Genomic DNA, 20,479 nt, shown 5'->3' on the forward strand with positions numbered 1-20,479 from the left:
AGGATATTTTACTTTCATACAAGGAATTAGGGTGTCGCTGGCTAGGCCAGCATTTATTGCTCATCCCTAATTGCCTGGAGCACAGTTATGAGTCAACAATGTTGCTGTGGGTCTGGAGTCACATGTAGGCTAAACCCGGTAAAGATGCCTGTTTCCTCCCTAAAGAACACTAGCAAGTCAGATAGTTTTTTCCCAACAATAGATTAATGGGCATCATTTGACTCTTAATTCCAATTTTTTTTTCACTGTGTTCAAATTCCATCATCTGCTATGGTCAGATTTGAATCACTTCCCCAGAACATCACTTGGCCTCTGAATTAGCAGTCCAGTGATTACACCACTAGGCTACTGCCTCCTTCACCAAGATAGGGGAAGCCCATGTAAGATTATAACGGGGTATGTGAAAGAGGCATCACTTTATTTGTTGTCATTGACTTTCCACTTCTCCCACTGAGGAAGCGACAGGATTCCACTTGCTGTCAGAACCCAACAGCCCAGTAAATGTTGGGGTTTACATTATGAGGAACAGCAAGAGTAAATACAATTTTACAACTCTGCATGGACATCCATGCCAACCATGATATGATTTATAAATGTTAGACATGCATTTTGACATAATCCTTCTGCACAGGATATACTGGACCACTGAAAGGAATTCCACCTGAAAAATTTAATACAACAGCCGTTCCAAAATCATATCAGACTCCATGGGAGGAAGCTATTGCAGATGATCCAGAACTTCTTTCAACTTTACATCCCACAATGCCAGAGCTCACACCGAAGGTAGAACTGGCTCAGTACAAGACTTTTAACAGGTAAATAATGTTGATTACCACTTTTATTCAGAGGATATATCGAGTAGTCTTGTATTCTATAAGGGTTATTTTTTCATAACTGTATCATAATATTTAGCAGCCTGTTGTTCATTGCTGCCACTATTACCATAACTAGTAAGCATAACTGCCACTTTAATTAGCTCAGTAAAGAATGACAGCAGGCTATCAACGGAATGTGATTCATGGTTGAGGCCTTGTGTTTCATCTAGTAACCATCTATTTTTGGTGGGTTCAAGGCAGTGTCATCAATCAAACAGAATGGAAAGACCCACTGTCAAGTTTTCAGCTTTTCGTAACTTTCCATCACTTGTTTCTCATCCATCAATTTAGGTGCCCAGCCAGGCCTGTCCTGTCATGTGGAAATGATGATGGGGAGTGCAACCTAAGGTAGTACAAGCTGACTTACTTATAAACCTTGGTAAAGAAGAACTGATGTACAGAAGCAGAGAAAGTCAGGGTTGGGATGAGCAAAGGTGGAGGAATAAAGTTGGAGAAGAAATATGGACACTAAAAGGGGGAGAACTGGTGAACAAGGGCTGGTAATCCATTTCTTAGACTATCTATTGATGCAAAACGTCATTAAGAAAGTTTCTAAGCATATTCCTAATTTAAAACTAGTAGCATTTCAATTTTAGCTCTTTTCTAAATGTTTGAAGAATTTCCAACATTCAACATCATGGATATTTCTTCCCTGGCATTGGCCAGCTCACTCTCCAGGCCAGAAATAATACTGGGAATTACCCCAGCAATTGGAATTGAACTTGACCCAGGGAAATATTATTTTTATCTGCAATTTTTATGGTTTAATCTTTTTCGAGGCTAGCATGTTTTCTGAGTGGAACATATATTATGAATGGCGAGTAGCTATTCCGGCATGTCCACACCTGGTCCCCATAATATGGGTGGTGGGTAATTTGGGCATCAGTCTATCTGGACCTAATGAAACCCTTGAGTGGCTAATTAATACTTAAGTATCACAATCCATCACCAGTGCTATAATACGCGACATAATGGAAGGATACGAGAGTGGCAAGGTCATTTTTTTCAACAAAGTGACTAGGATCTCAATCCTTCCCTTCCCAAAAATCTTAGGCTTGAAGATGGAAGCTCCTTTCAATGAGGGTAGAATTCCATTCTTGGCTTGTTTGATCATCTGCAACATATTATTACTAAGGTGGAGTGGTGGTCTTTTTAAAGTCGATCAGTTTATAACTGAGTTTTCTTTTGTGGAGATGAACCATAGCCTTCTCCAAAACAAAAGTAAGCTGCAGATTTTTATTGTTAAAATGAAATTTTTTTAAAAATTGTAACTTTGCTATAAGTTTGGTTTTAAATATCTGTGCATGCCTTTAATCTTAATGAATATACAATAGAGTAGTCTATATTAATATGGTCTCCTTTAGCTGCAGAATTTCTTTAAACTTTGATTCAAACTGCAGGCAAAGGCAGCTGTGCATTTGTAATATGTGCCCCAAGTCACTGACAGGACACCTGAACTATCTTCAGATTTAAGGCACATTTGAATTGAACTGATGGGCCAAAGTACTATCACCTGTTCTTGTGGGCCCTCATCTCTAACCCCAGCAAAAATAACAGGTGATTTTTGGATCAGTCTCCAATTCCAGGTGGCTCAGCACCCGGAACAAACATGCACAGTGCATGCGGTGTCCGTTTGTGCATAAAACAAGCAATGGAATTCTGTAATATACATCAATAAACATGTTTTTTCACTGCCTTTTCTGGATAGAGACCTATTTAAAAGTTGAATCTGGTATCAAAGGGGAGCCCAACATCCTGAACTGGGTTTCCTCTATTATCATTTTACAAGGGAAAATTAGGCAAGGCATAGTTGAAAATTGCAACTTTCTACACTAACTCTTACTCCACTTTCCTCTCTCCCCTTTTCCTTAATTATGAATGACCTGATTATAGAATTACGCATTCACAGTTCCACTGATTTCAATTGAATTCCAGTAAATTTGTTACACTGTATGAGGTCACTAGACTAATCTGCTATATGGATTTTTGTTATGTATTTTAAATGTGGAGATGCTGGGATAAAGCTTTTCCAACAATTATTTATGCTCAGGAAATTTAAATGTTTCCTTTGATGTTAAAACTCATTATTTACTGGAACATTTTGTAACTTACAAAATAAATAAATTGAGAGCATACATGTAGCTGTTAATATTTTTCATCTGTGATGAAGGACAATTCAAAATTGAAATACTTTCTATTAATTACCTAGGCAGTAATACAATCTCTTGCACAGCATTGCACAACCTTCCCCTCTACCATTACTGCTAATTATGAAATTCAAATCAAAATGATTCTGTCTTTTTCTCAGTTACTTCAAGATCAGCTTAAACAGACTTGTGAACAGACTCAACAAAACAAAAATTCTTCTCCCCAAGTAAGATAGATCCAATGACAAAATTCCTTCACAAATCACTGATTGAGATTCCACGACAACTGATATTTTCTGTTTTTGTTGATTTGAACTGAAAACATATTCTAACATAAAGCAGAAGACTGCAGATGCTGAAAATCTGAAATAAAAGCAGAAAATGCTGGAAAAAATGCTCAGCAGGTATGGCAGCATGTACAAAAAGAGTAAAATAGAGTTAATGTGGAATCTTGTTGATACATTGATGGACTCAGCGGCCAGGTAGAAAACCAGCAAGAGACCTTTGCTGTCTCTTCTGGCCGGTGTCTGGCCTTACCCTGATAGTAAGACCTTGGGTACAGAAGTCCCACACAACAAGTTCAATGGCCAATCAGTAGCTTGTGCTGTTGGAAGGAAAGAATGGATGCTGCTCAAAAAGCAATCCTGAAATCTGAGGATTGTGGAGGAAATATGGAGGGAGTCTAGGTTTCTTGGGGTGAAGATCATGAATGGTGGGTGACAGTGGGTGAGTACAGACTTGTGGCTGCTGCCCTGCCTCATGTTCAGTCTTTTGATCAGACACTGACTGCAGGATAGCACAGGGAAGGTGCAGGATAGATATAGGTTGGTGGGTCCACTGCACAAAGGCAGTCAGTGTCTGATCAAAAAAATGAAAACCTCAAGCTGTTGCAGAATGAAGATATAACTGTGCTGAGCTTCCACCAAAACTTAAGCTGGACCTGGTCCACCACCACTGGAGACAGCCAGATACAAGCATGCCAGAGGCAACATGGTACTGATAACATTAATGGTTTCCCACTGACTGCTTCTGGTAAACTTGCCTTCTCTCCCTGTTTGTCTGTTACCACAAATCCACAAATGGCCAAGATGATGGGATCATCTTCTGACTGCAGCTGAGCAGATGCCTGCTGTCTGGTGTCAGTCCTCCGACTGCTACAGCCCTGAGGTGTATCTTCAACCAGTTGTGGAAAGATTTCAGTGATATGCTGGCCAAAGTGTGCTCCCATTTCTACTCGAGATAAAAATCTCTGCGGTAGTGAAGGGTACAGATGAAAGCCTTCCTAGTACATCCTCGGTGGGTTCAATACCTTCCTTTTGAGAGGTGAGAGAAAGTGCTGTGGGCTTCTGGCACTGGCCTCTGCAGGGAATTGGTTGTGTATGAAGGATCAAAAAAATGTTAGGAATAAGTTAATGTTGGTCATAATCAGAGAGCAGTGCAGCCCAGCACAGCAACATGCTGGTTGCTCATATGTTGTGAGGAGCTATAGGTCCACTGCTTGCAACCAGTCTTCACTCCCTCACTTTGTTGTGCATTATGAAATTTTTCTGCTATGATACAAAGGCTGTGAATGAGTATGAGGGAAGTAGATGGAAGAGCTATAATAATACTGGAGCAGGAGAAGTGGTGAGGTGTTCCTGGTGAATGTGTAGACAGTGCAGAAGGGAGGAACAGTTAGTAGCTTGGGATGATGAGGTGGTGTGAGAGCCATTAGGGAATATCATACGTACAGTGGTGGGAATTGTAATCCGTAAGCTTTGGTGAGATGCATGTGCATTGGCTATGTCAGGTCCTGTGAGTGTGAGGCAGCAGAGAGAAAATGGTAACACAGCCTTGTAGAGGTTAGATCATTCGCTTTCTTCTTGCTTTATTTGGCACTATGTTTTACCTGGTACACAACACACTCACAGGCTACTTTCTTGGTCCAGGCTGAGTATGAATAATGGCATGGCTTCATTTAGCTGTCTGCAGGATAATGCATTGCCTCTTCTCCATCAACTCTGTCCATCAGTATCTCCAGGTCCCTGTCAGTGAAGGGTGTTGCCAACTTCCTTTACTAGGCCATATCCTTTAGTGATGATGGCCAAATATCGTAGTATGTGGGACAATTCTTGATGTACATCTGAAAAATGGTGCCAGTGGCATGAACACTATGAGATCCCACTGTCCTGAGCATTTCTGCCTCCTGTACCTCATGATCTCATGTAGAGCTCCATGGTCTCTGTGAGCCATAGCAGTGTGGCACTGAAGACCTCAACTGACAAAATTCTTCACTCAAAGTGGGAAAATTCAACTCAATATATCCATCCTTTGTTGTTTACTTTGACATCTAGAGAAAAGAGACTCCACTAAGTTTGATAACTAGTAGCTGCAATAAGATCAAAACACTGCTGATTACAACAGAGCTCATCAAGGGTCAGACAGTGGTGAGAGTTAAGGGTAGGGATGACTGATGACAAAATCAGTGGAAAGAATGCAAATTTGAAACATGGACCTAAGGTACTTCATTGTTCCCTGTATTCAACGGAAGGGATTTTTTAAATTATTCATTCACAGGATGTGAACATCACTGGCTACACCAGCATTTATTACCCATCCCTAATTGCTATTAGGGCAGTTAAATGTCAGTGACATTGTTGTGGGTCTAGATTCATGTGTAAGCTACACCAGTAAGGACCGCAGTTTTCTTCCCTAAAAGACATTAGTAGATGGTTTTTCAAACAATCCACAAAGGTTTCATGGCCAACATTAGACTCTGAATTCTGGGTATTTATTGAATTGCCACAGCAGAATTTAAACCCAGCTGCCCAGAACATTACCAGGATCACTGGATTAATGGTCTAGCAATAATACCCCTGGGCCATCATCTCTTCTAATATTGCAGCTCACTCAAGACTGGATTTGCATAAATAGCCTTAGAACACTAAGATAATAGAGGAGAGATGAGAATCAAAATTATCTCATTGAAGGTGCTGTATGAATCTAAGTCTCTGTTAATGTAGTAAGCTGAGAACAAAGTGATTCCAATTTTTGGAGCAACACATCTGAATAGTCACATACTTGCCATACAAAAGCATGACTTATTGTTTCTTCAGGTGCTAAGTGGTTTTCAAGGCTAAATTCTGAATAAGTGGTTTGCTAACACTAAAAGGAAAATGTTACATTCCATGTGGGTGGTTTGCAGAGAAAGCTGCCTGTCATGCTCTTGTAACTAATAATGATCCCACTTACAAATTACTTCCAAACCGAATTGGAATTCGCCTCACAAATGAAAACATGTTGCTGCTGCTTTATAAACAGATTGAGGAGGCTGTTTTATTGGATTTTATAAAATGAATGAAAGAGACTTTTGTTATTTATCACATTTGCAACACCATGGCTTGGACTTCTTCATAAGAAGGTTTCAACATCTAATTTAACAAACAATTACATTTGGAATGTCCTTTGGGAAACATTCAGTAATGCATCCCCATTATTGAAGCTCATAGCTATTTCCTAATGAAAGGAAATCATTTAAGTATTCTGCTAGAACACCTATTAACATTACCATGTAATGGCTTTATATAACTTCCTGTAACATGGATCATTGCCGCACACATCATGGAAATATAAATGAGTGTAAAGCAATTTTCAAAATATCCAATTCACAGACTGCAACTAGTTTTCACATCATGGTCAATTTTTCTTTAAATTCAGTTTGGAATATTGATGTCACTGGCTGGACCAGTGTTTATTGTCCATTCCTAGTTGTGCTTGAGAAGGTGGTAATGAGTAGCCTTCTTGAAATGCTGCATTCTTTTTGCTGTTGCTAGGCCCACAATGCTGTTAGGGAGAGTTTCAGGATTTTTGACCCAGAAACATTGAAGCAATGGCAATATATTTCCAAGTAGGATGGTTTGAAGCCAAAAGAGGACCCTACAGTTGGTGGTGCTTCCCCTGCATCTGTTGCTCTTGTCTTTCTAAATCATAGTGATTGTGGATCTATAAGGTTTTGTCTGATGAACATTGGTGAAATTCTGCCATACATCTTGTAGAAAGCACCTACTGGGCATTAGTAGAACATAGAACATAGAACAGTACAGCACAGAACAGGCCCTTCAGCCCACAATGTTGTGCCGACCATTGATCCTCATGTATGCACCCTCAAATTTCTGTGACCATATACATGTCCAGCAGTCTCTTAAATGACCCCAATGACCTTGCTTCCACAACTGCTGCTGGCAACACATTCCATGCTCTCACAACTCTCTGCGTAAAGAACCTGCCTCTGACATCCCCTCTATACTTTCCACCAACCAGCTTAAAACTATGACCCCTCGTGCTAGCCATTTCTGCCCTGGGAAATAGTCTCTGGCTATCAACTCTATCTATGCCTCTGATTATCTTGTATACCTCAATTAGGTCCCCTCTCCTCCTCCTTTTCTCCAATGAAAAGAGACCAAGCTCAGTCAACCTCTCTTCATAAGATAAGCCCTCCAGTCCAGGCAGCATCCTGGTAAACCTCCTCTGAACCCTCTCCAAAGCATCCACATCTTTCCTATAATAGGGTGCCCAGAACTGGACGCAGTATTCCAAGTGCGGTCTAACCAAAGTTTTATAGAGCTGCAACAAGATCTCACGATTCTTAAACTCAATCCCCCTGTTAATGAAAGCCAAAACACCATATGCTTTCTTAACAACCCTGTCCACTTGGGTGGCCATTTTAAGGGATCTATGTATCTGCACACCAAGATCCCTCTGTTCCTCCACGCTGCCAAGAATCCTATGCTTAATCCTGTACTCAGCTTTCAAATTCGACCTTCCAAAATGCATCACCTCGCATTTATCCAGGTTGAACTCCATCTGCCACCTCTCAGCCCATCTCTGCATCCTGTCAATGTCCCGCTGCAGCCTACAACAGCCCTCTACACTGTCAACGACACCTCCGACCTTTGTGTCGTCTGCAAACTTGCTGACCCATCCTTCAATCCCCTCATCCAAGTCATTAATAAAAATTACAAACAGTAGAGGCCCAAGGACAGAGCCCTGTGGAACCCCACTCACCACTGACTTCCAGGCAGAATATTTTCCTTCTATTACCACTCGCTGTCTTCTGTTGGCCAGCCAATTCTGTATCCAAGCAGCTAAGTTCCCCTGTATCCCATTCCTCCTGACCTTCTGAATGAGTCTACCATGGGGAACCTTATCAAATGCCTTACTGAAATCCATATACACCACATCCACAGCTTGACCCTCATCAACTTTTCTAGTCACATCCTCAAAAAACTCGATAAGGTTTGTAAGGCATGACCTACCCCTCACAAAGCCGTGTTGACTGTATTTGATCAAGACATGCTCTTCCAGATGGTCATAAATCTTATCCCTCAGAATCCTTTCTAACACCTTGCAGACGACAGACGTGAGACTTACTGGTCTATAATTGCCAGGGATTTCCCTATTTCCTTTCTTGAAGAGAGGAATTACATTTGCCTCTCTCCAGTCCTCAGGTACGACTCCAGTGGAGAGCGAGGATGCAAAGATCTTCGCAAGTGGCGAAGCAATTGCATTTCTCGCTTCCCAAAGCAGCCGAGGACAAATCTGGTCTGGGCCTGGCGACTTGTTAATCTTAATGTTTGACAAAATTTTCAGCACATCAGCTTCCTCTATCTCTATCCATTCCAGCATGCACACCTGCTCTTCAAAGGTTTCATTCACTACAAAGTTCGTTTCTTTCGTAAAGACAGAAGCAAAAAACTCATTTAGGGCTTCCCCTACCTCCTCAGGCTCCACACTCAAGTTCCCTATGCTATCCCTGATCGGCCCTACTCTTTCCTTGATCATTCTCTTATTCCTCATGTAAGTGTAAAATGCCTTTGTGTTTTCCCGGATTCCTTCTGCCAAGCCTTTCTCGTGCCGCCTCCTGGCTCTCCTCAGACCATTTTTGAGCTCCTTCCTTGCCTGCATGTAATCCTCTCTAGCTGAACTTGACCCTAGCTTCCTCCACCTTATGTAAGCTACCTTCTTCCTTTTCACAAGAAGCTCCACCGCTGGTGGTGAATGCGGGTGAAGTGCCAATCAAACAGGTTGCTCTGCCCTAGATGAGGTCGAGCTTCTTAACTATTGTTGAAGTTGCAATCACCTTTGCAAGTGAGGAATATTCAGTCATACTCTTGACTTGAACCTTGTAGACAGCTTTGGTTAGTAAGGAGATGAGTTACACGCTCTAAGATTCTGAGCTTCTGACCTGCTCTTGTGGCCACAGTATTTACATAGCAAATCTGGTTCTGTTTCTCCTCAATGGTAACTCTATCAGACGTTAATAGTAGGTTTTTTTGAGGAATATCAGAAATACTCAAGTTAAAGCAGATGAAATATGTGCTAGCCGCTTTTGATGCATCGACGAGGAAACTATTTAGCAGTTCAAAGTACTTGAACAAGTTGTCTCACAATGTTCATGTTTCACTGAAGTCATTCCTATGTGGGTTATAGTAAAGCAAGAGAAATAGCCACACATATTCTTCTACATCTACCTTTAAAAATACATACCCTATCATAGTTAATAATCTTAAGATTGAAACACACAGAGAAACATTAGAAAAGTATTTTATTTTTTGCGGCAATGCAGTACTGCTGCAGTAAAATAGGTTCTTATTAGTAGTGATGTTCAATTAAGGCACTTACCCAATCATGATTCCCCACTCTTCTCTCATCATGAAGCCAGGTAATGTAGTTTGTCTCTGGAAATTTTCAGTGCAATGTTGACAAAGTACAATTCATGTGGATGACCAATGTGAGTAATGTTCATTAAAAGTAAAATATCAAATACAAAACAGAACTTAAACTTTGTAAATAAAGTAATGTTATTTGAAACATATGGGTTAATGTTACACATTATGTAGTAATGAGGTGAGGTCAGCTAAGAAAATAGGTGTTGGTTAATTCATATTAATAGCTTGTGAAATAATAGACTTTATTTTCTTGAAAACAAAATATTATAACAGTTTTTTTAAGACTTAAATTGATCTGTATAGTTTCATTACAATGACATTAATGAAGTGTCACAAATGCAATATGGAAATATTACAAAGCGTAAAACACATGCTAGAAGTCTTATCCTGGAACAAAAACAAAAGTTGCTGGAGAAGCTCAACAGGTCTGGCAGTATCTGTGAAAGGAAAAACAGAGTTAACAGTTTGGGTCCAGTGAGCCTTCCTCAGAATATCTTATCTAGGAAAGTGTTTTCTCTTTACCAGAGGGCAGATATTCAGTGTCAGTGGAATGTCTTCAGTTCAAATATATCCAGCACACCACTAATGGTACTCTTCAATGCTAACAGAAGTCAATTCAGCATAGCAATTGGAAATGTTATTGAACATGGATAAACACAAATTGTGCCTTCTTATTGTGACTTGAAGGCAGTTAAAAATGACATTAGTTGTGTAAAAAAGTACAAACATTTTATAGAACATAGAACATAGAACAGTACAGCACAGAACAGGCCCTTCAGCCCACAATGTTGTGCTGACCATTGATCCTCTTGTATGCACCCTCAAATTTCTGTGACCATATGCATGTCCAGCTGTCTCTTAAATGACCCCAATGACCTTGCTTCCACAACTGCTGCTGGCAACGCATTCTATGCTCTCACAACTCTCTGTGTAAAGAACCCGCCTCTGACATCCCCTCTATATTTTCCACCAACCAGCTTAAAACTATGACCCCTCGTGCTAGCCATTTCTGCCCCGGGAAATAGTCTCTGGCTATCAACTCTATCTATGCCTCTCATTATCTTGTATACCTCAATTAGGTCCCCTCTCCTCCTCCTTTTCTCCAATGAAAAGAGACCAAGCTCAGTCAACCTCTCTTCATAAGATAAGCCCTCCAGTCCAGGCAGCATTTTATGAATAGAAATTATGGAAAGAAATTTGGACATAAATATCTCATGAATAGTTAGATTGTCTCTTTGGGGAGAATCTTCAAATCAACCGACTCTCTTGCCTGTTGACTGGAGAGTTTGTGAAAGACCTGTGCTGTCTCTTTCAGGGAAGGAGAGCCGACTACACGCATCAGGTAGTGTTGAGACCAATTGGATCCAAGATGCCAGGGTTGCCTGTGGGCACACTCCACTCCAACACAAAGTCTAATGTCTTGATCAGGTGTTGCCTTTGATCAAGGGACACTCCCTTCTCAAGGAGAAAGGTTTCCTGCAGGGTAGCAGAGTCATGAACAGCACGTTGTGACAAAACTGTCTGCAATTGGGTTAATCCTTGCGGTTACAGGCTCACACCTTTATATCATTCTCATTTAACCATTTAAGAGGCTCATCTGGCAGCAGAACAAGATGGTCAATGATGGAAGCAACAAGTTCTGGAGATCACTGCGGGTCAGGCAGCATCCATGGAGAAAGAGCAAGCTCTGATGAAGAGTCATCTAGATTCAAAATGTTAGCCTGCTTTTGCCATGGATGCTGCTTGACCCGCTGTGACCTCCAGCATTTGTTGGTTTCAGTACAGATTCTAGCATCTGCAGTAATTTGCTCCTACATATATATCACCATCCTGCAAAATCAAATACCCTTCCTCCCTCCAAATTCACCATTTCCAAAAACAAAAGATTCGATACTTTGCCTTTAAAAGTATTACTGAACTGACATCTTTCCAATAGCGCTATAAAAGTTTTCTAAACATTCTACTGTTATTTCACACTTAGGTCAGTATTTTAGAAAAATCAGGTACATATCAAAGAACACAATAAAAACAAGCGGAAAAGTTTTACTTGACTACCAAGCACTTGGAAGCGATCACAACTTTAGATAAAACTGCCACGTTTCAGATCAGCAATCCCGGATTACATGAAGGGTAGATCTTTTGCAGCTGTTTTAAGAATAATTATATTTTTCAGTGGCATAAAAATGGTTTCATTGCTGTGTTAAATCATAAGGTTGGCCTTGGAAAAAATATAATGTCTAAAATACACAAGTAACACCCAAGAGCCACATCTATCAGTGTTATGCCAGAACTGTGGAATATCTAAGAAAAACACAATGTTTAGTATATATTTATATGTACATTTACTGTTTATCTTCATGATCAATATATAATCAAACATATCAGGAAAGATTTGACAACATTTTTTTAATTAAAGAGATCCTGCTTTGTGGCTCATTATGTTGCCTTTTCCTGTTCTCCCCAAATCACATCGGACTCCTACAATTTTTTGCAGTGGAGCTTAGGAAAATTCACGTTAATTTCATCTCCAAAAATGCTGTCCATTTCACTTTCATGCTAAAAAGAGATGTAGATGAAATAGAAGTTTCCATTCCAATTTTATGCTGTTTTCTTCTATCTTTCTGTGGAATAATGTGTCTCTGCCTGACAAAATTCATGCCTGAGGGAAAGCTTGAATGCAAATATCTGATACGAATAGAATTTGAATGCAGACCATATTGTTGGAAGTCTGCAGTGATACAACTATTAAACTGATGAATGGTGATTTTTTTTTCTGCCTTTTTGTAACTACTTTAAATAGCCTGACAAATTCAAAATTTTCTATGGTTCTCCATGTAAGCAGCTCAAGTATTTTACTAGTTCTAGTATTGCCAGTAAAAGGCAGCATGCAATAAGCAATATGTCCAATGCTGTGGTGCTCATACCTGGTTACCTGATGCATGACTTGTTTAAGTTACTTAACTAATGTCAAACAAAAACAGAAATTGCTGGAGAAACTCAGCAGGAATGGCAGCATCTGTGAACAGAAAGCAGAGTTAATGTTAAGTCCAATCACACTTCTGTACAACTGTTTTGAAATTTCATGTATTAATCCTTAGTTATTCAGTGATAATTCCTTTATGAATTTGTGAATTTTTATCTAGTCATTTTTGTCCATCCTTCTTCTATCTCCTTTATTCTTTTATTCTTCAAAGAATCCTTCTTTAAATGTTTTTCCAGTAACGAGGTTTCATTTTTGTATCTGAATATTGCTTTCATTTCCCCTTTATTTTATTAATCTTAAAAAAACTTATTTAAAGACTTATCAGCAAATAAGTTAATTTCTCTGTTTTTATGAGTGTTGTTTCATCCTAGTTTTTAACCAGTATTTATGTGATCAGGATCCTTGCTATTCTTAGCTGTTGAATCATTCCTGTATTTCTTACAGAAACTAATATTTAACTTTCATGTCTGAATGTATCTTTCCAGGCCTGTTTTTTGTTGTGATTAATCTTTTTTTTTGTTGAAAAGTAATTAAGTAATAGTATATATATGTCATCCCTGTGTTCCCCTTTTTTATATATCCTATTCTAGATAGCTGCAATAGGATTATTCATGCTTAATTACTACATGTTTCTTTATCTATAAATGTTAATACCTATGTGTTTCCGCCCTATTTAGTTATACTTAATTCTCCATCAAACCTATACTTCTAACCAGATATTGTTACATTCCAAAGTGAAATACTCAACATACCAATATCAAAGCAAATGAGTTGTAATAAGTCAAGCGGCAGAATCTAATGCCCTACCTCATGGTGTGCTTATTGGCTGGGCAGGTGAACTGGATGGAATGTTGTCTGGACATCTTTCTGCCTCTGCCTGATGTCTGCTTATTGCAGTGGGCCTTCGTAGAAAGCGAAAATGTGGAGCTCTCACTGGTTGTACAATAAGCCAGTCCTCTGTCACCTACATTAAATTTTGTCCTGGGTCAGCAAAAGGTATCCTCCAAATTTGTGAAAATAAATTAAATTAAAAATCTATCGCTATTTGCATTTCATAACTTCAAAATCAAAAAGGTGAGAATCAGCTCTAAGTTTTATTTGGAACACTAATGATATTTCAGAGAGGTAGCCTTAAAAAAAGGACATATTTGCCTTTTCAGTGGTACATTTCAGGATATCAAGATGTTTGCAGGCACTTTGCAACCAATTAGTGCTTTTAAAAAGGAGTCACTGTTGTAATGCAGCCTATGAACTGAAGCATGACTGTCACATTTAGCATATTGTCAGCTTAGATTCACAGCATAATAGAGGGGGAATATGGGAAAGAAGTAATCAGAACTTGCATAAGGACTTCGGAGTTTCAGCCCAGTAATGTTACAGTATTACAGCCTCAAGAAGATCAGAGCAAGATCAAAGGCAACAAGGGATAACTCAGTTTGTCAGTGCCTTCCTGACTTTTCACTTCTAAATCTACAGAGTTGCAACTCCTTTTGGTGGTTTTGACAGAGCTTCCAAAATTATGAATTTCAAGTTACCAAAACTGGATTTTGCATTACTGGAACCAGAGCTCAAGTTGCCTGTTTTCCAAGATGGTACTGCTGGTCGGCCAAACTTCAACAGAACTGCTCAAGGTTGGACATCTAACAACGTTTCAATAATATTTGATGATCTGCCTTTGGAAGAAACCATTCCTGAAACAGATGATCTTTAAAATATTGCTGTGCTCTTGATTATACAGACAAGGTATTTTTCTTCAATATAAATAGATGATAAGGCTTTATGTCAACACTTATGTCAAGCAAGTGATAGTCCAAATAATTATAAATTGTATGTACAGAAATGTAAACCCCAGTGCTCAACTTTTAGTCAAGCCAGAATTTCTCCACACCTCTGTAAAGCACTTTGATTAAACATCTTGCAATCTTGTAGTCTCATTTTTTGCAAATTTATTAAACAATGCAGCGTCTTTTGGCAAAATGTACTGTTTATCCCAAAGAAAACATAGGACTTTCAGCTGTCAACTAGAATGAAAATATTCCCCTACCTTTTTCTTTCTCCTTCGCTTTTGTCTTATCGTCTTATTTTCATACAACAGAAACTAAAGGAAGTATTTTATTCTATGGACAGGAATCAGCTATCAAGTGACTAACATGAGGTTTGGTGATGAGTGTTAGGAACTCTAAAGTAAATCACGTACAAGTTCAAAGATGCTCTCATCCAAAATTCACAGTCAAATGTTTATAGAAGTCACTGGAGAAGGACAGGAATACAATCCATAACTGTTTTTCCTTTCTCAACTCCAGTTGCTGTTTGGGGTGTGTTCTCATTCTTAGTGCATCTAAGGAATTTTAGCTATGTGCAAGGATTAAACTCAAAATTGTTTTATTTCTTTGGTTCAAGACCTCATCAGGCAGTGGAGATGTTTACAAAGTTTCAGTCCAATTCTTTTTTCCAATAGATTTCTAACCGTTGACTCACAATATTCTTGTTTAAGTGCCAATGAACTGAGTTAGCCCTTTCTTAACTGACTGAGCAATTGTTATTGCAACTACAGTAGTTGGAAATATATCCGGCTCTTGTCTAACTGGGTGTGGTAGAATAGCATTACTTTAAAATATACTGCTGATTAATATTAAAGTGCAATGAGAGGACAAATTATCTGGAATTCCAAAGAAACATCCATGCAAATGCTGGAAGTTTTAGGCAGATTGCCCTGCCTTTCAGCTTAGCATTAATTTTAGTCAGTGATATGCTTTGAACAATGTTAAGAAGCAGCTAAAGTTATATTGGAGTGTGAACATTTCAAGAGTTATCACAGGATATGGAATGATAACAAATTGCTGTCCCAACTATAATCTTTTCACAACACAGTGGAGTGCTCTTATATTAACAAAAATAAATGATGCAACGTAACAAAATAAGAACAGAAATTATTATTGATCTGTGATGCTACTGTCATCATTCAAGAAAGCAGCTAGTAAAATTCTCGTGTTGTGTGGATACAACAACACTACTACAGCATCAGTTAAAAGATGCTTTGCTTTGCACTGACATTAAAACAGTAGCATAGGGAGTTAGAATCTGACTTGCTACTGCAGTAAAGAGGTGAGACGCTTTGGTGTGCAACAAAGTGTAGTGCAACTAGATCTTGAATCAATATTGGCCGACCAGTACAATTACTTCAGTCCATCAGAGACATCCTCCAAAGAAACATCACTGATTTCTAGCCAATTACTATTACTGGTATTAGAATACTATATTTCTGCTGCAGATAAGTGACCTTCCTCATTTTGCCACTGGCAGTGAAGATTTGCAGATGAATAGTTACTGCACAGCTTTCAACAGCAATTTTGAATGGTTTATTAACTGTAGCATTCATCATCTGATTAAACTTGGTTGACGTCAAAACGTTATTTATGGGTATTGTGGTTGGTTGAAAAAATGCATTTTGCACCTTATTACAACTCTTAAATTCTTAAAATGCTTGATATATAATAAACTATTTTGAAGTGTATCATTGTTGCTATGTTCAAAAACATGAGAGTTATTCTATTCACAGCAAGATCCTGCGAACATAACCAACTGAGCCGCTTTTGGTGATGTTAATTGAAGGAACAATTTTAGCCAGATCACTGAACGAACTTTTCACTGTTCTTTGAATAGTATCATGGCATTCTCTTGAATCAGCAAACATATTTCAGTTTACCATCCCATCCAAAGAATGATATTTTCAACAACACAGTACTCTCTTAATTCTATTCTAAACTATCAGCTTAGTTCTAAGATTTAAATGCTGGAGCGTAGCTTTAAATCCTGGTGCATTAACTTAGCACATAGATGAAGAGGTCATACATGAGTGAAGCTAATATTATAGCACAGCTTAAACAATTTTCATTCCCTGGATCTGTGCGAAGTGTTGCATATCTCATTTGCAGCAATGCCAAACATCCCTGACTCACAGAAAATATCACTGCTTCAGTCAGCACTTCTGTGTTATTTTTGACAATGATACTGAAACAGACATTTTTTTATATATTGAAGTTACTTGAAGAATAATTATCAGATTGTAAACTCTGACTTCCCCACCCCCCCATGAATATCCTTGGTTGAGTCACATTTTGATTGTGTTAGTTGCTGTTCTAATTGTTTTTGTCACCAGTACTTAGTCCAACTTGCTTTTTCCAAACTTTTTGTTGACTAATTCAGATCATTTTCTTTTTGAGACCATATTAAGCCTAACTTTGGAAAGTTTTTGTCTTACCATTTTGTCTGCCATTTATGTATGCTAGATTTGTTTGTGATAGACTTGCAAGTTGTTACTCAGTGACCTTATCCTCAAAAACCACAAACCCATCTTAGAGGCAACAGAGATAACAAGGTGTAGAGCTGAATGAACACAGCAGGCCAAGCAGCGTCAGAGGAGCAGGAAAGCTGACGTTTCGTGTCTAGACCCTTCATCAGAAACCCTTCTGGCTTCTCTGATGCTGCTTGGCCTGCTGCGTTCATCCAGCTCTACACCTTGTTATCTCAGATTCTCCAGCATCAGTTCTTCCCACTATCTCTTAAAGGCAACAGAGTTAGGCCTGAGCTTCTCTGTCATTTTATACTCAAATTAAATGTAATATCAAACTTGCAGTAAAAACTTTAATTGTTCACCAACCTAGGATGTTTTCTTCAAGTATTTTCAAATCTTCACACTGCCACAGAGAGAAACTTGACATATCTGATCTACCTGTAGCAGATACAATGGGATTGTTGCACATAATTGAAATAATGCTTTGGAAATTTCTTCTGTGTATAGTATGCATTTTGCAAATATTCCATGTATTCCAGACCCTTTTCACCATGAAAAAATATTGCTAGATAATCACTTGGTCATGCAAAATAGCAATTATAACTCACAATGAAAACTGAAACATAGATATTGCAAAGTGACTGTTTCTGGTGCACTTTCATGCATTTATGTAGAAGATGAAAGTCCTCAAAGAATGCATCACAAAACAGTTACTAAAGAAATGCCAAAAGCCTCCAAAGGTAATTGGTAAAAATCAAACTTCCACATATATTTTTCATGAATTTTTAAAAATCAATACTAATATCCACACAAGAACATATATAAAATGCTATTTCACTATGTTGATAACACAGCCACAGCTCCTTTATCATTCAGCATAAATAAATCTGTCTGTAAATGTATTTTTTTTCCCAAGTTCATAAACAAGTAGATTATCTAAAAATATTTAATCACAGGCGATTAGGCCATCATTGCTAGAACTCTGTATTTGGTGGTTAAATAATTTGATATATTTATTTGAGTAAAATTGGCTCCTCAACGTCTCAGTGTTTTAGTACAATGGTTTTTGTGCCATTGGCCTGGATTTCCCAATGGCCAGATAATTGTTTCTAAAGTGAAGATGTAAGTTGTGCTTGGGGACCCTGCAGAATCCCTAACACAGCAGACTTGGAAGGAATTGCCAGGAAACAGAAGATTCCACTGGGCAATCCTCCTAACTTGGAATCCTCCAAAAGTATCCATTTGAAACAGACAATTCACCTGCTACCCTAACCGATGGCACTCTATCCTCTTTCCATTTGACTTCCTGCCCACCTGCCAACCTTATCTCTTCACTTGGCACTTTATCTATCTGACACCAGCAGCTAGGTTTTAACCATTGATTTTCCAGCAGGCTTTGAATCTGTTTCCACCTGAGTTTCCTTTTTTAGGCACTCAACTTATAAGAATGTTGTTTTCCCGTTAGTGACTCTCCTATGTCCATATCCTGCCGAGTTAGCATCATACATCCAGGTATAGCTCTAAAGATTACCTAGTACTTCCTAGATAATCTTACAAGATCTTCCTTTTGTCCTTCCTTGAAATATAAGAACTCATTGTTTCACTGTCCCTGTATTTTTGTGTTGACTAATCAGATTGTAAGAGGTTTGCTTCAAGAACTGTTTGCCACTTTGTCGAGCTAAGGATAGTGCCTCTGTCATTCTCCACTACTATTACCACCTGACACATTTGTTCCTTACTTTCCTGTTCTCTGTGATGATACTGTTTGAAATTGTTTATATGACAAAACTGATTCTTTTTCCTATAATCAAATTAACTATCAGATATGTCAGCTTACTAAACTTCCTAAAGACCCCATATGGACCACTAAATTTCACAGTGTATTGAGTATAGGAGTTGGGAGGTCATGTTGCAGCTGTACAGGACATTGATTAAGCCACTTTTGGAATACTATAATCAATTCTAGTCACTTTGCTATAGGAAGGATGTTAGACCATAAGACAGAGGAGTGGAAGTAAGGCCATTCGGCCCATCGAGTCCACTCCGCCATTTAATCATGGCTGATGGGCATTTCAACTCCACTTACCCGCACAGTCTCCCCATAGCCCTTAATTCCTTGCGAGATCAACAATTTATCAATCTCTGCCTTGAAGACATTTAACATCCCAGCCTCCGCTGCGCTCCGTGGCAATGAATTCCACAGGCCTACCACTCTCTGGCTGAAGAAATGTCTCCTCATTTACATTCTAAATTGACCCCCTCTAATTCTAAGGCTTTGCCCACGGGTCCTAGTCTCCCCGCCTAATGGAAGCATCTTTCCAGCGTCCACCCCTTCTGAGCCATGCATTATCTTGTAAGTTTCTATTAGATCTGCCCTCAACCTTCTAAACTCTAATGAATTTAATCCCAGGATCCTCAGCCATTCACCATATGTTAGGCCTGGCATTCCTGGGATCATCCATGAGAATCTCCGCTGGACAGGCTCCAGTGCCAGTACATCCTTCCTGAGGTGTGGGGCCCAAAATGTTGCAAAACTTTAAAGGGTTCAGAAAAGATTTACAAGGATGTTGCCAGGTTTGATCTATGGGGAAGAGGTTGAATAGTCCAGGGCTATTTTCCCTGGAGCATCAGAGGCTGAGAGGTGACTTTATGGAGGGTTATAAAATCATGAGGGGCATGGATAGGGTGAATAGCCAAGGTCTTTTTCCCAGGGTAGGGGAGTCCAAAACGAAAGGGCATAGGTTTACTGTGACAAGGAAAAGGCATAACAGGGACCTGAGGGCCAACTTTTTCACACAGAAGGTGGTATGTGTATGGTACGGGCTGCCAAAAGAAGTGGTGGGGGCTGGTGCAATTACAACATTTCAAAGGTACCTGTACAGGTACATGAATAGGAAGGAATTAGAAGGATACAGAGCAAATTCTGGCAAATGAGACTAGATTAATTTTGGATATCTGGTCAGCATGGACGAGTTGGACCGAAAAGTCTGTTTCCATGCGATACAACTTTATGACTCCATATTTCTACTCAAAACAAATACCCAACCTCTACATCTCTAACTACCATTCCTAAACCTCTTCACTCCTCTCACTCACTCCACCCTCTCCTCCATGGAGCACGCAGCCCTCTGCTCTCTCCACTCCAACCCTAACCTCACTATCAAACCTGCAGATAAGGGAGGTGCAGTAGTGGTATGGTACATTAATCTTTACATCGCCGAGGCCAGGCACCAACTCTCTGACACCTCCTCCTACTGCCCCCTTGATCACGACCCCATCCCTGAACACCAAAACATCATCTCTCAAACCATTCACAACCTCATCACCTCAGGTGACCTCCCACCCACAGCCTCCAACCTCATTATGCCCCAGCCACACACCACCCATTTCTATCTCCTTCCTAAAATGCATAAACCTGACTGCCCCTGCCTACCCATTATCTCTGCCTGCTCCTACCCGAGTGAACTCATCTC

At 39.3% G+C, this 20,479-nt stretch overlaps 2 protein-coding genes across 2 annotated transcripts in view; one reads left to right on the forward strand and one right to left on the reverse strand.

Annotated features, from left to right (window-relative positions):
• myoz2b (myozenin 2b) overlaps nt 1-16,125 on the forward strand; it is a 30,296-nt gene extending 14,171 nt beyond the window's left edge. Inside the window, exons 5-6 of the mRNA XM_048554481.2 lie at nt 632-815; nt 14,189-16,125. Coding sequence (XP_048410438.1) covers nt 632-815; nt 14,189-14,423 — 419 coding nt within the window. The 3' untranslated portion in view covers nt 14,424-16,125. The remainder of the gene's footprint in view (nt 1-631; nt 816-14,188) is intronic.
• Nucleotides 9,819-20,479, reverse strand: part of LOC125463357 (uncharacterized) — a 76,062-nt gene continuing 65,401 nt past the window's right edge. Inside the window, exons 6-7 of the mRNA XM_048554607.1 lie at nt 17,373-17,444; nt 9,819-10,166 (exon numbers count right to left, since the gene is read on the reverse strand). Coding sequence (XP_048410564.1) covers nt 10,060-10,166; nt 17,373-17,444 — 179 coding nt within the window. The 3' untranslated portion in view covers nt 9,819-10,059. The remainder of the gene's footprint in view (nt 10,167-17,372; nt 17,445-20,479) is intronic.

The sequence above is a fragment of the Stegostoma tigrinum genome, chromosome 1 (genome assembly GCF_030684315.1).
Source record: "Stegostoma tigrinum isolate sSteTig4 chromosome 1, sSteTig4.hap1, whole genome shotgun sequence".
Classification (NCBI taxonomy): Eukaryota; Metazoa; Chordata; class Chondrichthyes; order Orectolobiformes; family Stegostomatidae; genus Stegostoma; species Stegostoma tigrinum.